General features: G+C 39.7%; 1 protein-coding gene across 1 annotated transcript; it reads left to right on the top strand.

The window, feature by feature from the left end:
- Nucleotide 1: 1 nt before the first annotated feature.
- On the top strand, nucleotides 2–24,508 carry LOC122645330 (protein ACCELERATED CELL DEATH 6-like). The gene is made up of 5 exons (XM_043838644.1): nucleotides 2–412; nucleotides 15,261–15,480; nucleotides 16,893–17,449; nucleotides 18,199–18,220; nucleotides 23,868–24,508. The coding sequence occupies exons 1-5, from the start codon at nucleotides 2–4 to the stop codon at nucleotides 24,506–24,508; spliced, it is 1,851 nt and encodes a 616-aa protein (XP_043694579.1).
- Nucleotides 24,509–25,938: the final 1,430 nt, after the last annotated feature.

The raw sequence follows: 25,938 nt of genomic DNA, 5'->3' as shown, positions 1-25,938 counted from the left end.
CATGGATTCTGCTGCTCTGTATAAGGCTGTCACTGAAGGTGATCATTCAGCTTTGCGCTTGGAGTTTTTAAAAGCATCAGAGAATGATCGCGTCCAACAACAGAGTGATCAAAACAAGAACACTCTTCTCCACATCGCTGCCAACTCCAACAACGTTCAAGTTGTGGAGGTAATCCGTAAAAACCAACCAAAAACTATACTCAGAAGCAAGAACTACAGAGAAGACACCCCACTTCACATTGCGGCGCGGAATAATAATGTTGATGTGGTTAAGTGTATGTTGAGATGGGGCAAGGAAACAGATAAAGCAGAGAAACGAGCAAAACGATATGAAACGGGGAAGTTAAAAAACAGAGATGGGAACACGGCTTTACATGAAGCTGTTCTTAGGCGTCACTGTGAGGTGATTGAGGTGTTCATTGCATTTGACAAAGAGGTCATTTTTATTAAGAATAAGCGCAATGAATCACCACTTTACTTGGCTGCTGACTGTGGGTTGCGTGTTGTGCTGGAGAAGATGTTGAAAGTTGCACTAGAAGATGAAAATTCCAAGAAGAAGAAAAATTTACCAATCTATGCTGGGCCTGACGGTATTGAGAGAAAGATCCGTGATACTCTTACCTTTCTCGATTAATATCACATGTGATATATCCCAAGATAGAATCCTAGTTGGTTGGGCACTCTATATGACCACTCAATATTCACCCAATATTCTTGTAATATTCCATATTGACTTACCTTCTTAGATTGGTTTGAGACAGATTGCAATCTGTATATTTATAAATACCCTTTGGGGTAAATCAATAAATTAAGGATCTATTCCACACTAATATGATATCAAGAGCCGAGGATCTTTCTCTCAATAGACGGCAAGACACTTCTGCACGCTGCCATTGCTAAGAAGCATAAATGTAAGTAGTTGTTCTCTCTCTCTCTCTCTCTCTCAGCATCTGGCTCCCCTCCAGCCGTGGTGGGAGGTCGAGAGTCCACCGCTTGGAAACCACCCCAAAAACTGTTAGGGGGTGTGGTTGGTCATTTCACAGGTAGGGCCCTAGCCCCACCTGTGAAATGACCAACCCACCCCTGTTTTTGCTATCGTTTAGCGAGACTGGACCCTCCAGCTCCCGCCACGGGTGGAGGAAATCCATCTCTCTCTCTCTCTCTCTCTCATATGCCCATTATTATTACTTTGGGAAAAAAATGTAGTCAAGCTGCATAGCCTATGCTAGCGCCTCTTATGGAGTTCAGTTCCTCTACATATACGAACATGTGAGGGACAACCACGTCTTATATTTGTCATTTACAAGGGGAGGAGGGGTATTTATGGAAACAAAAGGGACATGTGAATCAGTGGATGCCTCTCAGATGTACGTTCACCTGCACGAGTAAACTTGCAAGTTAAAAAGGAAATTAAGCAACTTTATGGACATTGTATTTCAAGTCTTAGATGTTCTAAGTGTTGTGGCTGATCAGCCACAGAAACTACAGTACTGTTCTTTCTTAACCAGATTTACATCCTTAAGCTGAAATAAGTTTAGATAAACCTAATAAGAAGGGAGGTTTTCTGTCCATGAGCGTGGCCCCTGCAGAGCCAATGCGGGGATCGATGGGAGCATGTTCGGAAGCATCAATAGGAGCAAGATTTCTGTCTTTAATGGAGGGTGGGGTGGTCCCAATATTAAGGATCCGAATTGTGAACCGTAGGTAGTCAATTGGATGCCCAAATGCTCTATCAGTCAAAGTAGTTATTAAGGGTAAATTGAGCCAAGCAAAAGCCAAGGCCAATTTTTGTTCTTCTTTTCAATAAATTGATTCTACCTATCAAAAAAAAAAAAAAAAAGGGTAAATTGAGCCATTGGCTCTAACGGCTAGTTAGGACAGTTGAGTGGACCATGAGGTGATCAAGTATAGATAGTTTTCTTACCTTTATAAATATGGTTATAATTCGGAGGTTATTTCCTTTGTTTTTGGTAGAAATTCGGAGGTTATTTCCACTCTTACAAATCCCGACAGCACCGTTACTTGTCTTAATATTGACCCAATTATCTAGGATATTATCTTTATAGCGGCAACATACACCTTAAGTCATACAAAATAACAAAAAAAATGAAAGTAAAATGCACTATAAATAAAATGAAGCCAGAAAAGAGTAAGGAATATTATACCTAATCGAAGAAGATCACGAAATTCAGGGGTAGAGGGCGGTGTCCACAACTCGATGAAAGGCTAGAGTACCTTCTCTACATTCTCAAACTCGAGAATCACAATTTTGCGAAGAATGACGAAGTGAAACACACACACACCTTCTCTCCCATCTTTCAAAGAGATAACAATATTACCTAACCTCAAAAAGTACAAAATTGCCCCTTGTAGTCCACCCGGTTTGGACCTGAACCAAAATAGATTCAAATACATATCAAATCGAAGCTCTTGATAAGCTCTATAGGAGACAACGCCTATGGCACTGATGTATGCACTTTTTTGCCATTCTGGAACGATTCGAAGGCAGAATGGCCTGCTGAAGAATTATCACATCACTTTCTAGACTGAGATCAAGCTTCACCAATAACATTCTTGTTGTGTGTTTTAGTTACAATAGCTAACCCATTCATCCTCTAAATTGATGCATATAGGATTTGCATCTCCAATTCACCCCCCACACACACACAGGGATCGGGATCGTCTCCAGGGAGCAGGGAACGCCCAGGGTGCTGCTAGCCATTGGGTTGTGCCGCACACATCCCTAGGCATGCACCGAGATGTGTGAGGCACAGCTCACTCGTTGGATGCCCCCTAACAGCACCCTGGGCGCATGCCTCCCTGGAGACGAGCTAAATTCCACACACAAACAGTTTATATACTTATTTGGCTCCTTTGGTTGGATGTAAAATATTGAAACATAGATTTTAAACAAAATAAAGTGGAAATAGAGTTGGTTAAAAGATTTGATCTTCTTTGGGTTTTTTTCCCTTCTCCTCGCAAATGGTACTACTATGCATCAACATTCTACTGGACAAAAAGGAGCTCATTGATAGATCAGATGTAGATGGAAGAAATCCTCTTCATTATGTAGCATCATGTGGCCATAAGGAAGAAGCTCTTTGCATACTAAAGATAACAGGCTCTTCTATAGCTCACCAAAAGGACAACCAAGGCTTCTATCCCATACACATAGCAGCCAATAAAGGCTATGTTGACATAATGCAAGCAATGCTAGAATATTGCCCAGAGGCAATAGAGATATTAAACAAAGATGATCAGAATGTTGTTCATGTTGCTGCTAAGAATGGGAGATCGAATTTAGTAAGTTACATGCTCCATCAAGAGAATTCTAATAAGTTTGATAAGCTAAAAAATGCAAAGGATATTAAAGGAAACAAACCACTACATCTAGCCACCATGAACTCACATCCGAAGGTTGTGAGCATTCTCATCCGGGACAGAAATGTAGACATGACTATCATGAACGATGAAGGCCTAACAGCCCGAGACATTGCGGAGAAGGAGCAAATGAATTCACAAGAAGATGCCCCATAGAATACGAGAAGCAGTTAAATAGATGTACCTTAGTTTGGGAAGGCCCGAGACATTGCAAAGAAGGAGCAAATGAATGAGATCTCATTGCCAAAGGTATGCTTCAATTTATTCTCTATCGAGTGTCATGTTTGTAGGGGATTTTGGCAGCGTCTTGTCACGGACTTAGACCTCTCTAAGCTACCGCGCCGGCCTTAGTACTCACACTAACACTAAGTCAACCTTTCTTTATTTCTTGAGGGACTTGAGAAGAGAACTTAAAGAACACAAGAGAGTTTGAAAGAATGAACATGTATTGCTCTAGAAAACAATAGAGAGTTTTAGGCCATGGACTTGGTCTTAACCCAATGTCTAAGTCTATGGGCTTGCAAGTTAGGCCCGTGGGCCTTTGTTGGGCGGGCTGTGACGGTCTGGTGTGCATCATTCTCATATGATGAAAATAGTTGTTTTTATCGTCTGAAAATGCGAAATCAACCTAGAATACATACCAAACACAGCAAAAGATTTTGAGAGTACTTTTAAGATTCAGAAGAGATTTTCCGTTGTCTATTTTAAGAATCTGCATGAAAGTCTCAGACTCTAAGAAATATTAATTAGAGGGAAAAGTGTCTATGAGCTTAAGGCATTCCCTACACGCTAGCTCTTACATGAAATTTTTATTATTATTTCTCTCTTTTAAAAAGATGCACAAATATATATGGGTGAGTGGTGACAGGACGTACGTCTTCCCAACTTATTCTCACTGTCTTTTGATTTAACCGTCCATTTGACATGAGATTAATCTCTACTGTCTATTGAAGCTTTGCTTAAGCATCGGATTCCCGGCTCTACAGTGAGAGTCGGTTTCTTTGTTAACCCAAGGAGGAAGAAAAAAAACGGATGACTTGGGTAGCGACCAACTGGTACAACCAAGCGGAGGAGTTGGAATAGAACGGCTCACTTCATGCACAGTCAGCCACCGAGGGTTGTTTCTTGGTGCGAGAAGAGCGAGCTGGAATACCTTCTTTACTACTCCGTGATCTTCACATGTACTGATGTACTAGTGATATCTAGGTTCTTATGAACGAGTTTACAAATTCTTCATGTGGGAAATTGATTTTTTTTTTGGGTAGAAATGTAGGAAATTGCTTTACGATAAACTAATAATGGAATTCTAGCATTCGGATCGTTCTTTGGGAGATAGTAAATTGCTTTGAACATAAACTTTCAAAGCATTCTGTTTTATTTTACACCTAATCTACCAAACCCATTATGGAATCACCCTAAGAAAAAAAAATCATAGACAATCAAAGCAGCTCATGTTGGATTTGTGGAGTTGCATTGAGAAATGGATTTTGACTAAGAAGATAAACAGACTTAAACCAAAATCAGAATGCTTCGGAATTAAATCAAAAACATAATGCTTTGAAATTCTAGGTAAAACCAGGAGCGTTCTTCCGCCTGACAGTTTCGTAGAGGTTGAGTTTAGGAGATAAAAAGTTAGGGTTATCTAGCGATTCAACGAAGAAGATGGATCCTGATGGGGTTTAGCAGAGGATGACCTGCCATTACCGTAGCCTGTCTCTGATAAAATGAAATGCATAACTGTTCAATGGTTCAGATTTTATGTTATTAAATCAAGGGTTAGGATTGAAGAACGACTTGCCAACACGTATTTTGAGACATGTAAAGCTACATTTTAGCATATATATATATATATATATTGTAGGACTAAGTTTTCCTCCACCCATAGAAGATGATTCACCCACCATCATCCTAAGGTTCACAAACCCCTTCTAGGGTTTTTGTGATACCCCGAATTTTAGTTTTCGAGATATTCTTATATACATAAATGCATTATATTAAATTTTCATAGATATATATATTTAATACATTCAAATAGGGTTTTCAACAAAAAGGGAGAATGGGTCATGTAGCTGAATAGTTGAATAGGTAGATATATTAATGAATATGGTTCAAAAGTCAAGATTATCAACTTCAACATCCAAATCTAAATATACTTCTCTTTATGTACACATGTAGTTGTCACATGGGTGTGCCCCTTCATTGTTTTCTTCTTCTTTAAAGCTTCAACAATATTTCTGTCGAGAGAATCTCGCAACCACGATCCTCTCCGTTGAGAGAACTTCTCCAACCACTGCGCATGATTATCTCTGCCATGCTTGTCTATTCTTTGTAAATATACATTTTATACAGTAAACCCCTATTTTTGGAACCAATTCTCTGCAGAACCAAAGTCATCCGGGATTCACGCGAGTTCTACACCTCATTTTTTTTCCCGTTTGCGTCGGCATTATGTGATAGGTAGGCGGCAGGTAGGATCCCTCTGTTTTTATTTTCTTCAATCAACTGGCACTCGCATTAATACCTTAGCCGTTTAAATCATGGCCGGAGCATCCTTTCTTGACTTCCCATTTCGAATTCCATCATCCCCTCCAACGTACAGGAGTAAGAGAGAGTCTATAAAGCTAAGGCAGGGAAGGGAATGATCTTCATGCCATTAGCAGAGAGAGTGGATTGTGAGAATGAGATGGTAAGAAGAGGTAGTTTGTGAGAAAGTGAGACAAAATAGAGAGACGAAGGTGAGAGGTGGAATAGGGTCAAAGTGTAAAAGAATTTGAGGGAGCTGAGTTGCTTTTGGAATAAAAAGAGGAGGTGCTGTCGCCCACGTAGCAGCTGCGGTGCAAGACTCCACCGTCCAGAACCAGCTTCGCTGTGGAAGACGAAATCACCTGTTAACGTTTCAGGTATCCTTAGCCTCTGTAGTCCTCAACCTTGAGCATGAAATACCCCTGCCCATATGATCATAATGGACCAGATATATATAAACCCACTAGTTTTATTCCCATTCTTTTCACCTTGGTCATGACTCCGGTCATCTTCTCAAGCCGCGGTGACTAAGTCACCAAGCCTTGACAACCGAATGCTTTCCCTCTTGAATAGTATTGGTTTCAACATATTTATTAATTTTATATATTATAAGGCTAGTAGTGGATACTTTTCAAATCTATTACTTTATATATATTTATGATGAATAGTATTACATGACCTCACTATGTTATATGTACATTGGTTTCATTTAATGTTTGTTGGATGATGATTACATCACCCCATTATTTAATATGTTGGTGTCATTGATGGGTGGTGGTGACCCCATTCCTAAATAGTATACCCTATTTTTAAATGAATATAGCCTAGCACCCTGTATGTATAATACTCAATAATCCAGACCAACTTCCGTGCTATGCACAGGATAAACCGATCTCCGACTTGAATCCATGTTTGAACCAGAGACCCCTGATTATTCCATATACCCCATGGTTATAAGAGGAACACTTGAGTTGCATAACCATCCTAAATATCTTTGGCACTCCAGAAGGGTCCATGAGAAGCTTACACCCCATCTACCTCAGCACTAAGCTTCCTATTATATTATTGCTGCTCCTATCTAACTCCCTATTATGTTATTGTTGATTGCTTTATCTAGTTATTATTTTATGTTAGTTGCTTTATCTAGTTATTATTTTATGTATCTTTCCTATTCTTCTTGTAATCTCGTGAGCTCAATAGCTAGTTAATGGCTATTCTATTGGATTGAGAAGACAGAGAGAATATGATATTGATTTCTATTTTGGAGGAGACTCCATTAATGAACCTTGATGAATCCTTGGGCAAGCCTTGAAGGGCTTCTCTACTGCTTACTAGGGACCTAGGAGAGTTGCTACCCCTTTCAACCTTCTTCTCTATCGATCCTGCACTACAAGTAAACAAACAAAATAATGGTTCTTTGATTGGGTGAACCAAAGTCAAATCGGGGAAGTCGATAGTGTATATAATGGACCAAAAACCTAAAATTAGGACTGTCTATGTTTTTAAATCATTAAAATTGAAGTAATAAAATGTTTAGATTTTAAATTAAGGAAGGATACCCATGTAGGTGACGTGGACGAATTCACAAGAAACGAGACAGAAAGGGTTTTCATAGAACCAACGGACACAGTGCAATGTGAGTGGAATATCGTCATATTATTGAGTTTAATCGCATTTTATGATTACACATATTTCATTGTATCATGATTTATGTTTAAGTAAAATGTATTATATTATATGCTTTAGAATGTTATAAATGATATATGAAAATATGATTTTATTATGATGAGATTTTAAGACTAATATGAATTACATGAAAGAAAGATTGAAATAAATGTTAGACTCATGAAAATGAAATGAAAGGAATGGAATGGTAAAGAATCCATGTGACTACCACCCCGTTCCAGTAGGGGGTTAGGTACTGGATGAGGTGTACAGATGCTAGAGTGTGATCCTTCCCGGGGTTACGATGCCCGGAATCAGGAGTAAATCATGCCTAGTGTGACAGATGTCCTCCCCGGGGTTACGATGCCCGGAACTAGGAGTAGACATAGTATATTCTGAGATAGCCCTTCCCGGGGGTCACGATGCCCGGAATCAGGAGTAGACTATCCCTTATATACCGATGAGATTAGTCCCTCCCAGGGTTACGATGCCTGGAACTAGGGGTAGACTATCCATTGTTCAGTGATATGGCGGTCCTTCCCAGGGTTACGATGCCTGGAATCAGGAGTAGACCTTAAGTTTATGGCAGTTATGACGACCTCACTTTCTACGTACGAGTGGTAGTTCACAATGACCAGACCAAATTAATTAAATGATTCATCTTAAGAATTAAAAGATGTACTATATTTTCATTGAGCATGTTTTTAGTGTTATTTTCAAATGCCATGCATGATTATATATCTATGATCAAATGTATAATATGTTCAGATTCTATCATCCATGTTTCTTGCATCATAATATGACTGTGTTCTTCTCACGGGCTAGTCGAGCTCACCCCTCAATATTTTACAGTTGTAGAGCAGGCTCACATGGAGTGCCACTGTACGGAGTGCGTTAAGAAAGCTAGGGGAAAATACTTGATAATTCCTAAGTAGTGGATCATTGATTTAATAACGCTTAGAGTTATTTCTTTTCTTTTTATGATTCAAGACAGTTGGTGAGTTTTAGTGTGATAGTAGGTGGTCAGTAGCATTAATGTAATTTGAAGAATAGAATGGGATGTAATGCTTTATGATGATACAAGTTGTGTGATGACTCAAGTAAGAGGTTTTTAGACTATGGTTATGTGAATGAAGTTCTTTTTAGATTTCGGTCATTGACAGAATTACTTAGAATGAATAACTTCTGCTATGCATTGAGGTGATATAGGCTTAGTTTCCACTGCAATTCAATGATATTTGAGTGATTGATTATCCGCTGCCAATGAATTAAATGTAAGTGAGATGGAAGATCGGCCGTTATCACACGGCGGTCCGCAAGGGCCAGCACCCATATCTCACCCGGATTTGGGGGCGCTACAGTTTTAGTATATTCCAAAATACACTCCTGATACCCTTTCCTGTCCTCTCCCGCCCTACGATGAATGGGATCCCATTCACCATGGGTGGAGGAAAACTCGGTCCTATATTTTATGGAAACACGTAAAAAATGATATGGGTTCATCAGAGAACCCTTTCCCATTAATTAATCGCTATAAAGATTCAAGAATCCCCTTGAGGATCTTAGAATCTTATGGATCAACCCTTTAGTATCCCCATTGTTCTTCCTAACCCTAAAAAGCAAATAATTTTATTTTCAATATGCAGGTTCGTTCCCTAACAGCTTTAAGAATTAAGTTTTTTTTTTTATTTTGGTAGATAACCAGACTATTCATTCACGCGCGCCCAACGCCAGCAAAAAATCAAAATACATAAAACGATACTGAAAGAAGATAGATAGCATGACCAACAGAAGGTTTGGGTGTACAAAACCCAGACCGACGAAGCGGAAAATGACACGGTGTCGCATGCCAAAGACTGAGTCCTCCGAAGAAACGGATGGGTGAAAGCCTTTGCCCTAGATAAAGTGTTGTCAACACAGCAACTGATACGCGCATGCACTCTCGTGCCAAAAGAAAGGACCCCAAAAGTGCTTAGAAGATCTGCGCCATCATGCCCACGTGAGCCGACTCACTGTCGCGCCGAGAGGAGCTTCGGTGAACGGTGACAAAGCAAAAAGATCTGATCGACGAGAGGGGTAACGAAGCCGGTCAATACCACGGCGACACTAATGTTAGAACCGACGCAACCTGCAAAACTAAAAACTAAAAAAGAAAATAAAACAGAAAATAAAACAGGGGAATGGTAAACGGAGAAAGGGTACAGAACATAGAAGGGGAATGGTGAACGGAGAAGGGAGAAAGGGTGGGGAAAAAAGAAAAGGAAAAGAAAAAAGAAAATAAAACAGAACACAATGGTGAATGGTGAACGGAGAAGAGAGAAAGGGTGGGGAAAAAAGAAAAGGAAAATAAAAAAGAAAATAAAACAGAACAGAGAAGGGGAATGGTGAACGGAGAAGGGATGGGGAAAAGGGAAAATAAAATAGCTGAGGGGGAGGGGCAGGGGGTGGTGGTGAGGGTGGCGACGCCGCTGAGGGTGGGGGAGGTGGGGCCAAAGAGGGAGGAGGTGGCAGTGGGGGCGGTGACGCCGGTGATCAGGGCAGAAAGGGACAAGGAGGGGGTGGCGGTGAGAGCGGTTACGCCGGTGAGGGTGAGGGAGAAGGGCACAGGAGGGGCGGAGTTGCACACGCAATTCATCATCGTCGTCGTCGTCAGCATCAGCATCGGCATCGTCCAATGAACCTCCAAGAATCATGGCTGAAGATAGCACGTCACATAGACGGAGAGAGAACACGCCACAAGGGCAGAGAAACCAAACAGAGGTACCGGCGGCAGGTTACGTTAGGGTTTTTCAGACGAAACCCTAAAGAAGAAGCATCTTTAAGAATTACTAATGCACCATCTGGTCAACCTTCTCCAATTATTGAGGAAAATACGTCGAAAGACGAAAATACTTCGATAGATAATTGACGATCTACTCGAAATTCTCCAATTAAAGAAGATGTTCTAAAAATAGAAAATTACAAAGACAAATCCAAAGAGAGATTCAATATTCTTGTAGTTGTAGCAACACTGATCTCCATGGTCACCTTTGCAGCGGGTTTCACAGTCCCTGGAGGTTTCAATGCTGATGGTCCATACATAGGCATGGCTACATTGTTAAGGAAACCTACATTTAATGTTTTTGTGATCTGCAATACCATGGCTTTGTATCTATCCATCATTGTTGTGGTGAACAACATATGGGCACTGTGCGGTGACAATCGCTTATTGATTCTCGCAGTTGATTTAAGCTCACCATTGTTGGGTATAGCTCTCATTTTCATGGCTATAGCATTTGCAGCAGGTTTGTACTCAGTGATACTTAAACTTCAGTGGCTTGCCTTCTTGGTTTTGGTCATTGGAGCAATCTTTCTTCTCTATATCATAATTCTCCTTCTTCTATTCAATGTTCTACATATGTCCAAGAACCGTATTCGACTGTACATCTCCAAGTTTGGTTTCTATCTTTTGATCTACACATTTGGTAGATTCATGACCACACAAACTGTTGATCACTAGCATTTTTCTCAAGGCACTATCAATGTAAGGGTTTGGGTTTGTTTCCTTTGGACATGTTTAGAGGGAAAAGAACTCGTATGTATTATGGATAATGATAGATTTTAATGTAATAAAGTGTATGGGATATATTGTTTTGGTGTTGTATCATCATAATCTTATTAAATTAAAAAATATTATATTTGGGTTGTCTTAGTTTTAAATTCTTCTCATTCTACTCTTCTATGTGCACCCTATTTAGGGCATAATGCAACTAGTGTTCTCTTCCCTAAATCATCATCGAACTTTTCTAGTGTAATTTTGTAGCCATCATCATCAAACTTTCCCAAGGACAGTAAACTCTTCCGCAGGTCTGGTATGTGTCGTACACCAGAAATTATACGAGTTATGCCATCAAACATCGTAACTCGAACATCTCCAATCCCTACAATTTTACATGAGTTATCATTACCCTTATATACTGTACCACCACCACATCACTGATATGTATGGCACCAGTCTTTATGCGACATCATATAGAAATAAGCTCCTGAGTCTAAAATCCATTGATGGTTCATGCTCTCAACTGGAACAGCGGATATCACCATGCCATCATCAAATGAATCCTCCATTTCAACAATATTTCATTTAGAACTTGTCGAAGTAGATGCAATATGAGAATCATATTTAGAGAGTTGCTGATGCTCCTTGGATTTATAATCTTTATGCAAATGACCCTTTTATCTACATTTTCAACAAGGACCACTTTTACGTCATTTCGATTTGGATCTTGACGATCGACTCCTATTGGAACTTCTATTTGTAGATCTCCCTCTGGCCATCATTGCATTGCCAGAAGAGCTCTTAAGAATTTTTTTGTGAGACTCTTCCATAAGCAACGTAGCCACAACCAACTTTGTATCAAGATCAGCTCCAATACTGAGATTCATGATTAAAGAATCCCACGAATCCAGTATAGAACATACAAGAAGTGTTGTCTTTTCGTTGTCATCAATTTTAACTCCGATGGCGGTCAATCTGCTCAACAGGGTATTAACCCAATTTAAGTGTTCTTGGAAAGATGCGACTTCCTTCATCTTTAGACTGTACAATTGTCGACAAAGAAAATTTTTATTGGACATGGTTTTCCCTTCGTAGAGATTTTTCAACTTGTCCCACAAACCTTTGGCAATGGCTTGATCAGAGACATTAAAAAATATTGAATCGTCTAAGGCAAGAAGTAAGTCCACCATCACCGTCTGATCTTTCGCTGCGAATTCAGCATCCTGCATTTCTTTCGACTTCTTGTCTTTTTCGTCAAGGGCAACTACACACCCGTCTTTCACTAACACAGCTTGAATTTTCAACTTCCACAACGGATAATTTGATCTATTGAATTTTGGCACCTCGAACTTTGACGAAGCCATACCGCAAAGCTGAAACACGTACGTTGACGTCAATCACGTGCTAACAAGGCTTCTCAACCTTAAGCTCCGATATCAATTGTGGCAAAAATTCGTCCTGCACTAATCGGCATGTATGAAGCCGAAGCGTATAACAAAGATTTACAGAAAAGTATAAAATGTGGAGACACAAGATTTACGTGGTTCGACACGGTGGCCTACGTCCACGGGGTAATAATACGGAACTCACTTCACTACTACAAGAAAAATTACAACACACACCCCTCACTCTCAACATTGTATGTGGGACCACTCAACAAGAAAACTCACTCCTAATGTAACTCTCACAAATTCCCCAAAAGAATTATACACAGAAAGCAATACCCAAAGTTCCTTACAAGTGAAACCCAAACCCAATTGAAGAACACCTCTTAAAGTTTAGTACTGAGATCCTTCGTTCTTGATTCTGTATTTGAACGCATCCCCCTACCCCTATTATTAGGTGAAGGGAATTCGAGAAAAGGAGAGAAAACAACTCCTTGGTTTCTCCGTCCGAATCGATTTCTACATTAATGTCGTAGCCACTTCAACTTCTCCATTTTCAAATGTAACCAGCGCAATAGATGGAGAGCCGTACCGAACATGACAGGCGCCCCTCTCCTCTTCTCCAATTAAGTTTTCATTCACACGGCTAATTCAACTCTTCATTGATTGCATTCAATGCAATATGCTGCCAACCCATGCATAACAAATGATAAAATGATTAAGTGAGTCTTCATGCATTTATTATAGTTACTATACATGGCATCATTGAGTTATTTTATTATTCATGACATCATTTTCATGACACCCCCCCCGCTCTCCCCACACCCCCAAAAAAAAACCAGAATATGAAGAAGATTCAGCTTTTGTTCTCATCCTGAGTTTGGTGAGTCAAAATCAAAAAATAAATTAGAAAATTGATTTTTCAACTATAGTCTTAACTACCAACTACTCTATTTTTGTTTTTTTTTTTTGTCCTCGTTAAAAAATAACTGAAATTATTTTACCTCCACCGTCGGTTTGACCCATTTGGATCTTATTTAATAATGCTGCCAAGTGATCTAATATTAGGTAGGGTAGTTGGGGCGTCTCCAATTTGTAGTATATAAATTTCTTTTCACCAGCACCATTGGTTTGACTGACACCAATGAGCAACAAAAAATATGTGAAGCAGGTAGGTCTGTAACAGATCACTCCTTTTTTTTTTTTAACACACAAAGAAAATTATATTACTTGAGCAACAGCTCAAGAAGAAACAAAATGGGGAAAAGAGCAACCAATAGAGTCATAATACAAAAGGTTAAATGCCAAAAAGGGTAGGGATAAAATTGCAAACAAAAGAGGTTCTTCTTTGAAGACCGAAAGCAGCGCAAGCATCACTATCTGAATTCTCTTCTCTATATGTATGAACTAGCCAAACAGGATTCTGTCCAGCTATGGACGGAACTAGAGCGTCGAATCCCGCTAAACAACAACAAAAATAGACAAAAATAGAGATGAGGTTGTCATTTCATAGGTGGATCTCACTTGGGCCCCGCATATGAATGATCACCCCTATTTTTATAGTGATTTCTGAGCGTTGGACCGTCCAGTTCCCACCATGGCCACGCCCATACGTGCCAATATTTTCTTTTCTCTCTCCACCTCCAACCCCCACCCCCCCACTCTTCATTCTTCTATAAATAGCTTACAAATAACACAACTCTTTGCAGATTATAGAGAGGGTAATAAGACATGGATCCTACTCTGTACAAGTGTGTCACTGAAGGTAACTCAACATTGCTCAGGCAATCATTAGAATCAGCAAAGGTAGAAGTCGTAGCAGAGGTACCTCCGATGCTACGGGCATCAGCTTTGCTCGTGCCATTCCTAGAGGCAGCAGAGGCATCAGAGGTAAGAGAGGTAGCAGAGGCAGCAGAGTGTTGAGGATGCACGTGACTAGTCTGTCCAGCTGATATATATTATATTATTTCTCAGCATAGGGTTTCTGTTGTAACATATATATACTCTCTTTGAGTACTGAGAATTCTATGAGTTGGGCCATACGTGAACGACTCATAGCCATTCCAATGGAATTCACTCCATATAGGTGTCTCAGAGTGGATTCCATCAGAATGGCTGTCTCGTATATTCACGTACGTAAACTTGAGCTGGGCACGAATTCTATTCGCTCACATTTCCTACATGGTGTCAGTCTTGCCCTAATGCTCTCACGTGTTTCTTTCCTTTAGGATTTCATGGTCTGTTGTTCTACGATGGCGGCGAGCAGCAGCTCTGTCCCTTCGATTCCGTCTCTCAAGGGGGCGGCGGCGAGCACAGACTCATTTTTAAAGGCAGCAGAAATATCTGAGGTAGGAGAGACAGCAGAGGCAGCAGAGGACGATCTCCACCAACAACAGAGTTTTGATGACTTGGCCAGAAACAAATTTGTTGACCAAAACAAGAACACTCTCCTCCACATCGCCGCCAACTCCAACAACGTCCAAGTTGTGAGGGCACTCCACGAAAATTTACCATATCTACTCAGAATCAAAAACTACAGAAACAAAAAATTACCAGATGTACTCAGAAGCAAGAACTACAGAGAAGACACGGCACTCCACATTGCGGCACGGCATAATAATGCTGATGTGATTAAGTATCTGTTGGATTGGGGCAAGGAAAGAGACAAAGAGCTAAAAGAAAATTTACAACACGCTAGGTTAAGGAACAGAGATGGGAACACAGCTTTGCATGAAGCTGTTCTTGGGAATCAAGGCACGGTGATTGAGGTATTGATGGAGTGGGACAAAGAGGTCATTTTCATGAAGAATAACAGCGAAGAATCACCACTTTATTTGGCTGCTGACCGTGGATTGCACGTTGTGCTTGAGAAGATGATGAAATTTGCAACGGAAGTTGACAATTCCCAGAAGAAGAAAGATCTCAGTATCTACGTCGGCCCTGATGGAAGGACACCTTTGCATGCTGCCATTTCTAATAAGCATAAATGTAAATACTCTCTCTCTCTCTCTCTCTCTCTCTCGGCTGGATCATTCATGCAATTTGGATCCTCTAATGTCGAGCTGCCCGGCAGGTTCATGGTGTGGGCAATGTCCGCCTTACCCCTGCCCAAATGCCTTGCCCAAATGGGGGTCAGACGGTCATTGCACGTAGCACCGTGTTTGGGCAGCACGGTCCTGCCAGACAGCTCTGATCTGGATCTATCATCCATGAGTGGTTGGTTACCACTTGAGGAGAGGATCTAGACTCCTTTCTAGGATCCAGATCTTCTACGGCGCAGGCTGCCCGTCCTGCCGTGCTACGCAGACACAAGGCAGCACTCATTGACTGCCTTACCCCTGCCCGAGCGCCTTGCCCGAGGGGAGGTAAGGTGGTCATTGCTCACGGCCCCATGTCTGCGCAGCATAGGCAGGACAGGGCAGCGTGCTGTAGAAGATCTGTGTTGCTTCTTTCTACTAGTTTATCCAACCACTCATTCACTCATCCTACGAAGCCAATAGAGAGACTCCTTTCATGCCCGACCAGGAAAACCCAAGATCAGCTTGGTCCGTTTATTAAACGTGTCAGGTTTGAGCCCGGTCCAAATAACAGTTGGCCATTCCTGGTGCAAGGGTAGCCCGACGGTCGCTCAACCAAGACCGACTAATAGCCCGACCCAGCCTGACATGTTTAAAGCCCGTTTATGGCCCATTTAGAGATAAATGTGTCAGTAGCCCGTTTGGCCCAATTAAGGACCAGTACCCAATAAATGGGACCATGCCTAGCATATGAGGCTCGATGACTTAAATGGGCTGATCACAATGCGAGGTCCTAAAGTGAGGAAGTCCGATTAGGCCCGACCGATTGACAGCCCTGCCTTCTCTATTATGGATGGTTGGATCACCCATGTGATGCTTACCACGTTTTGTTTGTGTCACAATTGTTTGATGAGTTCCTACAAAATGTGGCCCCACAGAATAAAATATTTGGAAGGAGAAACACATCATGGTCCTACCTAGGGTTCTTGCTTCTCGTAAAAAAAAAAAAAAAAAGAGAGTATTTGAATTCTGCAGGTGTATGTAGAACTTGACACTTTCTTTTAATTAATTGCTCCTTGTCTTATTTTCAAAAGCTCTTTAAGTTAAGGGTGTAAAAGAGTTTTCAAAAATAATTTTAAAGTGACATATATCAATATGTGTAATTGTAATACACAATTTTTGAGAACACATAGGAATGGACACTATTACCCTTATTGGAAAAAAATGATATCGTATATTAAAAAAAAAGGGTTACAAATTATTTGAAAAATTAAGATGTGTCAATAAGAAAATCCCTTCTTGATATACTTGTCAAGAAGCTAATAGATTTGAACTGATATATATATATTTTTTGGTTTACTTCCTCCTCAAATCAAATGTTAGTATGCGTCAACATTCTACTGGACAAAAAGAAGGACCTCATTAGTAAAGCAGATGAAGATGGAAGAATTCCTCTTCATTATGCAGCATCATTTGGCCATTCTGAAGAAGCTGGTTGCTTACTACAGAACCAAGACGCTTCTTCGTCTATTGCTCACCAAAAGGACCACCAAGGCGTCTATGCCATACACATGGCAGCCATTGAAGGCCATACTGGCATAATTAAAGCTATTCTAGAATGTTGCCCAGCAGCCATAGAGACATTAAACAAAGATCATCAGAACGTTGTTCACTTGGCTGCTAAGAATGGGAGAGCGGATTTAGTAAGTTACATGATGCTTCCTCAGAAGAAGAAAACTAATAAGTTCGATAAGCTTAAAAATGCAAAGGATATTGAAGGAAACACACCACTACATTTGGCCACCAAGAACTCGCATCCAAAGGTTGTGAGCATTCTCATACGGGACGGGAAGGTAGACATGACTATCATGAACGATGAAGGCCTAACAGCCCGAGACATTGCAGAGAAGGAGCAAATGAATGAGATCTCATTGCCAAAGGTATGCTTCAATTTCTTCTCTATCATCAACTGCCATGTTTGTAGGGGATTTTGGCAGCATTTGGTATGCATTGTAAGAATGCATCTAAGTCGATTTCGCATTCTTATATGATGAAAATAGTTGTTTTTATTGTCTGAGAATGCAAAATCAACCTAGAATGCATACCAAACACAGCAAAAGATTTTGAGAGTACGTACTCTTAAGGTTCAGAAGAGATTTTCCATGCATTGTCTATTTTAAGAATCTGCATGAAGGTCTCAGACTCTAAGAAATATTAATTAAAGGGAAAAGTGTCTATGAGCTTAAGGCATTTCCTACTCCCTAGCTCTTACATGAAATTTTTATTATTATTTGTCTCTTTTAAAAAGTTATAAAAATATATATATTGTAGGACTAAGTTTCCCTCCACCCATAGAAGATGGTTCACCCACCATCCTAAGGTTAACAAACCCCTCCTAGGGTTTTAGTATGTTCCAAAATACACTCCTGATACCCTTTCCTACTCTCTCCCGCTCTGCGATGAATGGGATCCCATTCACGGTGGGTGGAGGAAAACTCGGTCCTATATTTTATGAATATATGTAAAAAATGCTATGGGTTTATCAGAGAACCCTTTCCCATTAATTAATCGCTATAAAGATTCAAGAATCTCCTTGAGGATCTTAGAATCTTATGGATCAACCCTTTAGTGAAAATCCCATTGTTCTTCCTAACCCTAAAAAGCAAATAATTTTATTTTCAATATGCAGGTTCTTTCCCTAACAGCTTTAAGAATGAATAATGCACCATCAGGTCAACCTTCTCCAATTATTGAGGAAAATACGTCGAAAGACGAAAATACTTCGATAGATAATCGACGATCTACTCGAAATTCTCCAATTAAGGAAGATGTTCCAAAAACAGAAACTAACAAAACCAAATCCAAAGAGAGGTTCAATACTCTTGCGGTTGTAGCAACGCTGATCATGACGGTCACCTTCGCCGCAGGTTTCACAGTCCCTGGAGGTTTCAACGCTGATGGTCCATACAAAGGCATGGCTACATTGTTAAGGAAGCCTGCATTTAATGTTTTTGTGATCTGCAATACCATGGCTTTGTATCTATCTATCATTGTTGTGGTGAACAACATATGGGCACAGTGGGGTGACAATCGCTTATTGATTCTTGCTGTTGATTTAAGTTCACCATTGTTGGGTATAGCTCTCATTTTGATGGCTATAGCATTTGCAGCAGGTTTGTACTCCGTGATACTTAAACTTCAGTGGCTTGCCTTCCTGGTTTTGGTGATTGGGGCAATCTTTCTTCTCTATATCATAATTCTTCTTCTTCTATTCAATGTTCTACATATGTCCAAGTACCGAGTTCTGCGGCACATCTGCAAGTTAGGTTTCTATCTTTTGATCTACACATTTGATAGATTCATGACCACACAAACTGTTGATCACTAGCATATATTGTTGTCATGGTTATTTGGGTTTGTTTCCTAGCTTTGTACATGTTTAGAGAGAAAAGAACTCTTATGTATTATATATGGATAATGATAGATTTTAATGTAATAAAGTGTATGGGATATATATTGTATTAGTGTTGTATCATAATAATCTTAGTAAATTAAAAGAAATATTAGATTTGGGTTATTGTCTTAGTTTTAAATTTTTCTCATTTTAATTACTCTTCTATGTGCATCCTATTTAGGGCATAATTAATGCAACTTCATAGCATTCTCATCTTTAAATTAATTTTATTTTTTTTTAATAGTGTTACGTGTTAGGAGTTAACGATGTAGCAACGATCAAAAAATAAAAGAAAAAGGAGATCACACAGAGTACATAGATTTACATGATTCACCCAATGTGGGCTACGTCCTCAGAATCGATAAATCGTTAACTAATTGATTCAATTTTGATTTCAGTTTTGAATTGATTATTATTGTTATTCTATTGAACCGATTATACATTACACTAACCAAATTAAATCGTCGGTTTTGATTAGGAATGTAAACGGGTACCTTAAATTTCGAACTTGGTTCGCATCCATATTCGTTTAAGGTTATTAATATATGTTTAGGGGTATCCTTATTTTTATTTAAATAAGCCGGAAAAATTTTTTATCCGATCTGAATAGATATCCAACTAAAGATATGAAGGATTTTTGAAGATTCAACAGATTCTAAAGAATGAGGAAATGAGAATTATGAGATTATAACATGGATTGAGAGTGAATCGTATCCTTGTAGTGTTCTACCGCGTAATTCTGGAAAGTTACATTACATCTTTGACGAGTTACAAATCTTTCCGAATCTTTGAATAGTCACGTTAAACCCCTTGAAGTGTCTTCTTGACTCTCCCGATTCAATCAGGTTGCATTAGAAACGTGGACCTTGCATGCACATAGGGGTCAATGAGAATGCACACAAAAGCATCACAGGTAATCTCTTTTGTCTTACATGGGCAAGGCGGTCATTGTTCCTCCTCCACCCCCCCCCCCCCCACCCCTTTCCCCCACCAAGAATGTGGAAATCAAGCCAATCGCAAACCAACACCAAAGCGTGAAATGAGATCCTTGATAATTTATTCTTTTGGTGTTGATCAAGTCCTTGGTCTCTCCCTTATAAATTAAGAGCTTACAATATATGCTTACAATATATAACACAGCTATTTACAGAATGGAGAGGGTTTTAAGGTATGGATCCTCATATCTAATAAAACTATAACATAAGGAGATTCAGCTTTCTTCTCATCCTGAGTTATCTAGTTTTAAGGACTGCGAGTCAAAGTCAAAAAAAAAAGATGTTTCAAGTATAATCCCAACTCCCAATTCCCAACGACTGTATTTTTTTTTTTTCATTATTAAAAAATAACTGAAATTATTTTACCACCACCTCGGGTTTGACCCATTTGGGTCTTATTTAATAATGCTGCCAAGCGATCTAATATAAGTAGGGTGGTTCACAACTACTTTATTTTTGTTTTTTTTATTCGTCGTTAAAAAACAACTGAAATTATTTTACCACCACCTTCGGTTTGACCCATTTGGGTCTTATTGAATGATGCTGCCAAGGGATTGACTTGGTTCCTGTTAATCCGGGCAGCAGGAGGCGTTGCGCATTTATCGCCTTACCCACTGCTTAATACTTTGCTCGAGCAGGGGTAAAGTAGTCAATATGCAGTGCCTCACTGACGTGCTGCACATGGTTGCACGCTGTCCAGATTGACAGGATCTTTTTCCCCAAGAATCTAATATAAGTGGAGTGTTAAGGATACACGTCAGATACTATATTATTTCTCAGCTTAGGGATTCTGTTGTAACATATATATATTCTGTTTGATTAATGAGAATTCTGTGAGTTGGGCTCGTATTCATGTACGAGAACGACTCATAGCCGTTCAAATAGAATCCACTCATTCCATCTGAACGGCTGTGAATTATTCGGATTCCATCTGAACGGTTATGAGTCGTTCTTGTATGTTCACGTACGTGAATTTGAGCTGGGCTCGAATTTTATTCGCTCACATTTCCTACATGGTGTCAGTCTTGCCCTAATGCTCTCACGAATTTTTATCCTCTCAATTACACTGCCAGTATTTGACCGTCAAGTACATCTAATAGAAGGAGGTGGACCCCACCTTGGGTAGGGGGTAGGATAGTCATTTCTGTCTCTTCTGTTAGATGTACTTGACTCAAGTACGGACAGTGTAATTGAGAGGATAAAGATCCCCCTCAGGCTTCTTTTCTTTACGGTTTCATGGTCGCTTCGTGTCCCATGGCAACCAGCAGCAGCTCTGTCTCTTCGATTCCGTCTCCCATGGCAGCGAGCAGCAGCTCTGTCTCTTCGATTCTGTCTCCCATGGGGGAGAGCATAGGCATATTTTCAGAGGCAGCAGAGGACGATCTCCACCAACAACAGACAAAGAGGTCATTTTCATGAAGAATAACCGCAAAGAATCACCACTTTATTTGGCTGCTGACCGTAGGTTGCACGTTGTGCTTCAGAAGATGATGGAATTTGCACCCGAAGTTGAAACTTCCCAAAAGAAGAAAGATCTTAGTATCTACGTCTTTGCATGCTGCCATTGCTAATAAGCATAAATAGAATAATTCACTTATCCTTTGGGTTCATAATACCCTCCTAGGTTTTTGTATTTTCTAAAATACCCCTTAAGATCCCATTTCCTTGGATGCCAGCCTCGTACGAGGAATTCCTACACCAAAATTTCGTCCAGGATCTAGACTCCTTTCTACTAGTTTACCCAACCACTCATTTACTCATCCCACGAAGCTCGACCCAGCCTGATTGGGAAAACCCAAGATCGCCCGGTCTGTTTATTAAACGTTTCAAGCTTGAGGCTAGCCCAAATAACAGTCGGCCATTCCCGGTGCAAGGGTCCAGCCCGACGATCGCTCGACCAAGACCGATTGACTAATAGCCTAACCCAGCCCGACATTATTAAAGCCGGTTTATGGCCCATTTAGAGATAAATGTGCCACTAACCCGTTTAAGGCCCCGTTTAGCCCGATTAAGGACCAGTACCCGATCGACCATTTATAAATTAGACCATGCCTAGCAAGGCTCGCATATGATGCTTGATTACTTAAATGGGCAGTCACTGTGCGAGGTCGTAAAATGGGGAAGCCCAATTAGGCTTGACCGATTGACACCCCTGCCTTCTCTACCGTGGATGGTTGGATCATCCATGTGATGGTTACCACGAGTTGTTTGTGTTACAATTGTTTGATGAGTTCCTACAAATTGTGGCTCCACAGAATAAAATATTTGGAAGGAGAAACACATCATGGTTCCTTCTCGTAAAAAAAAATAAGAGGAAGTATTTGAATGACACTTCTACAGGTGTATTTAGAGCTTGACACTTTCTTCTAATTAATTGCCTCTTGTCTTATTTTTAAAAGCTCTTTAAGTTAAGGGTATAAGAGGGTTTTCAAAAATAATTTTAAAGTGACATATATCAATGTGTAATTGTAATACACAATTTTTGAGAACACATAAGAACGGACACTATTACCCCTATTGGAAAAAAAATGGTTTTAAAAAAAAGGTTATATCATGTGTCAATAAGAAAATTCCTTCTTGATAAACTTGTGAAGAAGCTACTAGATTTGAACTGATATATATACATATATATTTGGTTTACTTCCTCCTCACAAATCAAATGCTAGTATGCGTCAACATTCTACTGGTCAAAGCAGATAGAGATGGAAGAATTCCTCTTCATTATGCAGCATCATTTGGCCGTTCTGAAGAAGCTGGTTTCTTAGTACAGAACCAATCAGACCCTTAGATTGTTCACCCAAAGGACAACCATGGCGTCTATCCCATACACATGGCAGCCATTGAAGGCCTTGTTGACATAACTAAAGATATGCTAAAATATTGTCCAGCACCAATAGAGACATTAAACAAAGAAGATCAAAATGTTGTTCACTGGATTGCTAAGTATGGGTGAGCGGATTTAGTAAGTTACATGACGCTTCCTCAGAAGAAGAAATCTAATAATTTCGGTAAGCTTAAAATTGCAAAGGATATTGACGGAAACACGCCACTACATTTACTCGCATCCAAAGGTTGTGAGCATTCTCATATGGGACTGGAAGGTAGACATGAATATCATGAACAAGGAAAGCCAGACAGCCCTAGACATTGCAAAGAAGGAGCAAATGAATGAGATCTCATTGCCAAAGGTATGTGCTATGCTAGCTCCAAGTTTTTTTTTTTTTTTTTTTTTTTTGGGGGGGGGGGGCGGTAAATTACACGTCACCCCCTGGTTTTCAAATGAAACTCAGATCACCTCTTGATTTTTTTAAAAAACTCCAAGATGAAAGAAGGGTTGTATTGTAAATTTAATTCTAATGTTTTAGTACAAGGGTAAAATAGTCCTTTCACACCAATAACTAACAGCAGACTAACACCATTACTGGAGAGGGGGTGATTTGAGTTTTTTCAAAAACTAGAGGATGATCTTAGTTTCGTTTGAAAACCAAGAGGTGACGTGTAATTTACTACCCCCCTTTTTTTTTTCTTTTTTTTTTTCAATTCCCATGTTTGGAGGGGATTTTGATTAACACCCATTCTGCTTTGGGGAGAATGAATTGAAGTTGTTTCCAGACTCGAACTCGCGAGTCTCGTGACCACCAACCACTAGGTTGCAATGGAGCAACCTTGCTGTTGCACCAAGGCCCTGCCCTCTTAATTAGTATCCCATTGTACTTCTTAATCGCCTTAATTATGTTATGTGTCTAATGGGGTCCACTCTAATATATGAACGCTAGATTGGGCCAGCCTAGTATGGGATAAGTTAAAATGTTTGATTTAATGCATTTCATCAGCTTCAAAACTTTTAGCGTATCGATCAAGTTCCTAAAAAATTTTCAAAATTTCAAGTACTTTCCCTAACAGCTGTATGAATTAATAATGCACCATCTGGTAGACGTTCTCCAATTATTGAGGAAAATGCGTCAATAGAGGAAGACAACACTTCAAAAGATGTTCCTGAAACAGAAACTAACAAAACCAAATCCAAAGAGAGGTTCAATACTCTTGCGGTTGTACCAACGCTGATCATGACGGTCACCTTCGCCGCAGTTTTCACAGTCCCTGGAGGTTTCAACGCTGATGGTCCATACAAAGGCATGGCTACATTGTTAAGGAAGCCTGCATTTAAAGTTTTTGTGATCTGCAATACCATGGCTTTGTATCTATCTATCATTGTTGTGGTGAACAACATATGGGCACAGTGGGGTGACAATCGTTTATTGAATCTTGCTGTTGATTTAAGCTCACCATTGTTGGGTATAGCTCTCATTTTGATGGCTATAGCATTTGCAGCAGGTTTGTACTCGGTTATACTTAAACTTCAGTGGCTTGCCTTCTTGGTTTTGGTGATTGGAGCAATCTTTCTTCTCTATATCATAATTCTTCTTCTTCTATTCAATGTTCTACATATGTCCAAGTACCGAGTTCTGCGGCGCATCTGTAAGTTGGGCTTCTATCTTTTGATCTTCACATTTGATAGATTCATGACCAAACGAACTGTTGATCACTAGCATTGTTGTTATGGTTATTTGGCCGGGTTTGTTTCCTTTGGACATGTTTAGACGGAAAAGAACTCTTATGTATTATGGATAATGATAGATTTTAATGTAATAAAGTGTGTGGGATATATATTGCATTAGTGTTGTATCATCATAATCTTAGTAAATTAAGAAAAATATTAGATTTGGGTTATTGTCTTAGTTTTAAATTTTTCTCATTTTAATTACTCTTCTTTGTGCATCCTAGTTAGGGCATAATGCAACTTCATAGCATTCTCATCTCTAAATTAATTTTATTTTTTTAATAGTGTTACATGTTAGGAGTTAACGTTCGCAGCATCGATCAAAAAATAAAAGAAAAAAGAGATCACACAAAGAACATAGATTTACGTGATTCACCCAATGTGGGCTATGTCCTCAGAATTGATAAATCGTTTACTAATTGGTTCAATTTTAATTTTAAGAAGTGAAACAATTATTTTCAGTTTTGAATTGATTGTAATTGTTATTCTATTGAACCGATTATACAAAAAGCTAAACCAAATTAAATCGTTGGTTTTAATTAAGAATGTAAACGGGTACCCAAAAATTTGAATTTGGTTCGCATCCATATTCATTTAGGGTTATTGGTATCCATGTAGGGGTATCCTTATTTCTATTAAAAAAAATTATCCGATCTGAATAGATATCTGACGTTAACTAAAGATATAGAGGGTTTTGAAGATTCAATAGGTTCTAAAGAATGAGGAAATGAGAGTTATGAGACTAAAACATGGATTGAGAGTGACTCATGTCCTTGAAGAGGTCACATTAAACCCCTTGAAGTGTCTTCTTGACTCTCCCGATTTGTCTCTTCCAACCAGGTTGCATTAGAAACATGGCCCTTGCATGCACATAGGGGTCAATGAGAACGCACACGAAAGCATCAGGGAGCTGAGGTAGTCTTTTTTGCCTTTCATGGGCAAAGTGGTCATCAAGCCGGTCGCAAACCAACACCAAAGTGTGAAATGAGATCCTTGGTAATTTATTTTTTTTGGTGTTGATCAAGTCCTTGGTCTCTCCCTTATAAATTAAGAGCTTACAATGTATAACACAGCTCATTACTGACTGGGGAGGGTTTTAAGCCATGGATCCGGATATCTAATAAGATTGTAACACAAGGGGATTCAGCTTTCTTCTCATCCTGAGTTATCTGGTTTTAAGTAATTTAGATCTTCTATGGTGCGCTATTCATAGCAGCCTGAGCAGCGCAGGCTGAGCTGCGCACTCAAAGACCGCCTTACCCCTACCCAAATGCCTTGCCCTAGTGGGGGTAAGGTGATCATTGTGCACGCAATTCAGTCTGCACCACATAAGTTGCTACCAGCAGCTGTGCCTTGGAAGATCTGGATCCGTTTTAAGGAGGGTGAGTCAAAGTCAAAGTAAAAAAAAAAAAAAAGACT

The sequence above is a fragment of the Telopea speciosissima genome, chromosome 11 (assembly GCF_018873765.1).
Source record: "Telopea speciosissima isolate NSW1024214 ecotype Mountain lineage chromosome 11, Tspe_v1, whole genome shotgun sequence".
Lineage (NCBI taxonomy): Eukaryota > Viridiplantae > Streptophyta > Magnoliopsida > Proteales > Proteaceae > Telopea > Telopea speciosissima.
The sequence above is the reverse complement of the archived record's forward strand: the minus strand, read 5'-3'. Positions and strand labels throughout refer to the sequence as shown.

Coding starts and splice junctions, on each gene's coding strand:
- LOC122645330 (XM_043838644.1), top strand. CDS start 2: ATGGATTCTGCTGCTCTGTATAAGGCTGTCACTGAAGGTGATCATTCA. Junction 17,450..18,198: donor ATGAGATCTCATTGCCAAAG/GTATGCTTCAAT, acceptor TTCAATATGCAG/GTTCTTTCCCTAACAGCTTT. Junction 18,221..23,867: donor TCTTTCCCTAACAGCTTTAA/GAATGAATAATG, acceptor TAACAGCTGTAT/GAATTAATAATGCACCATCT.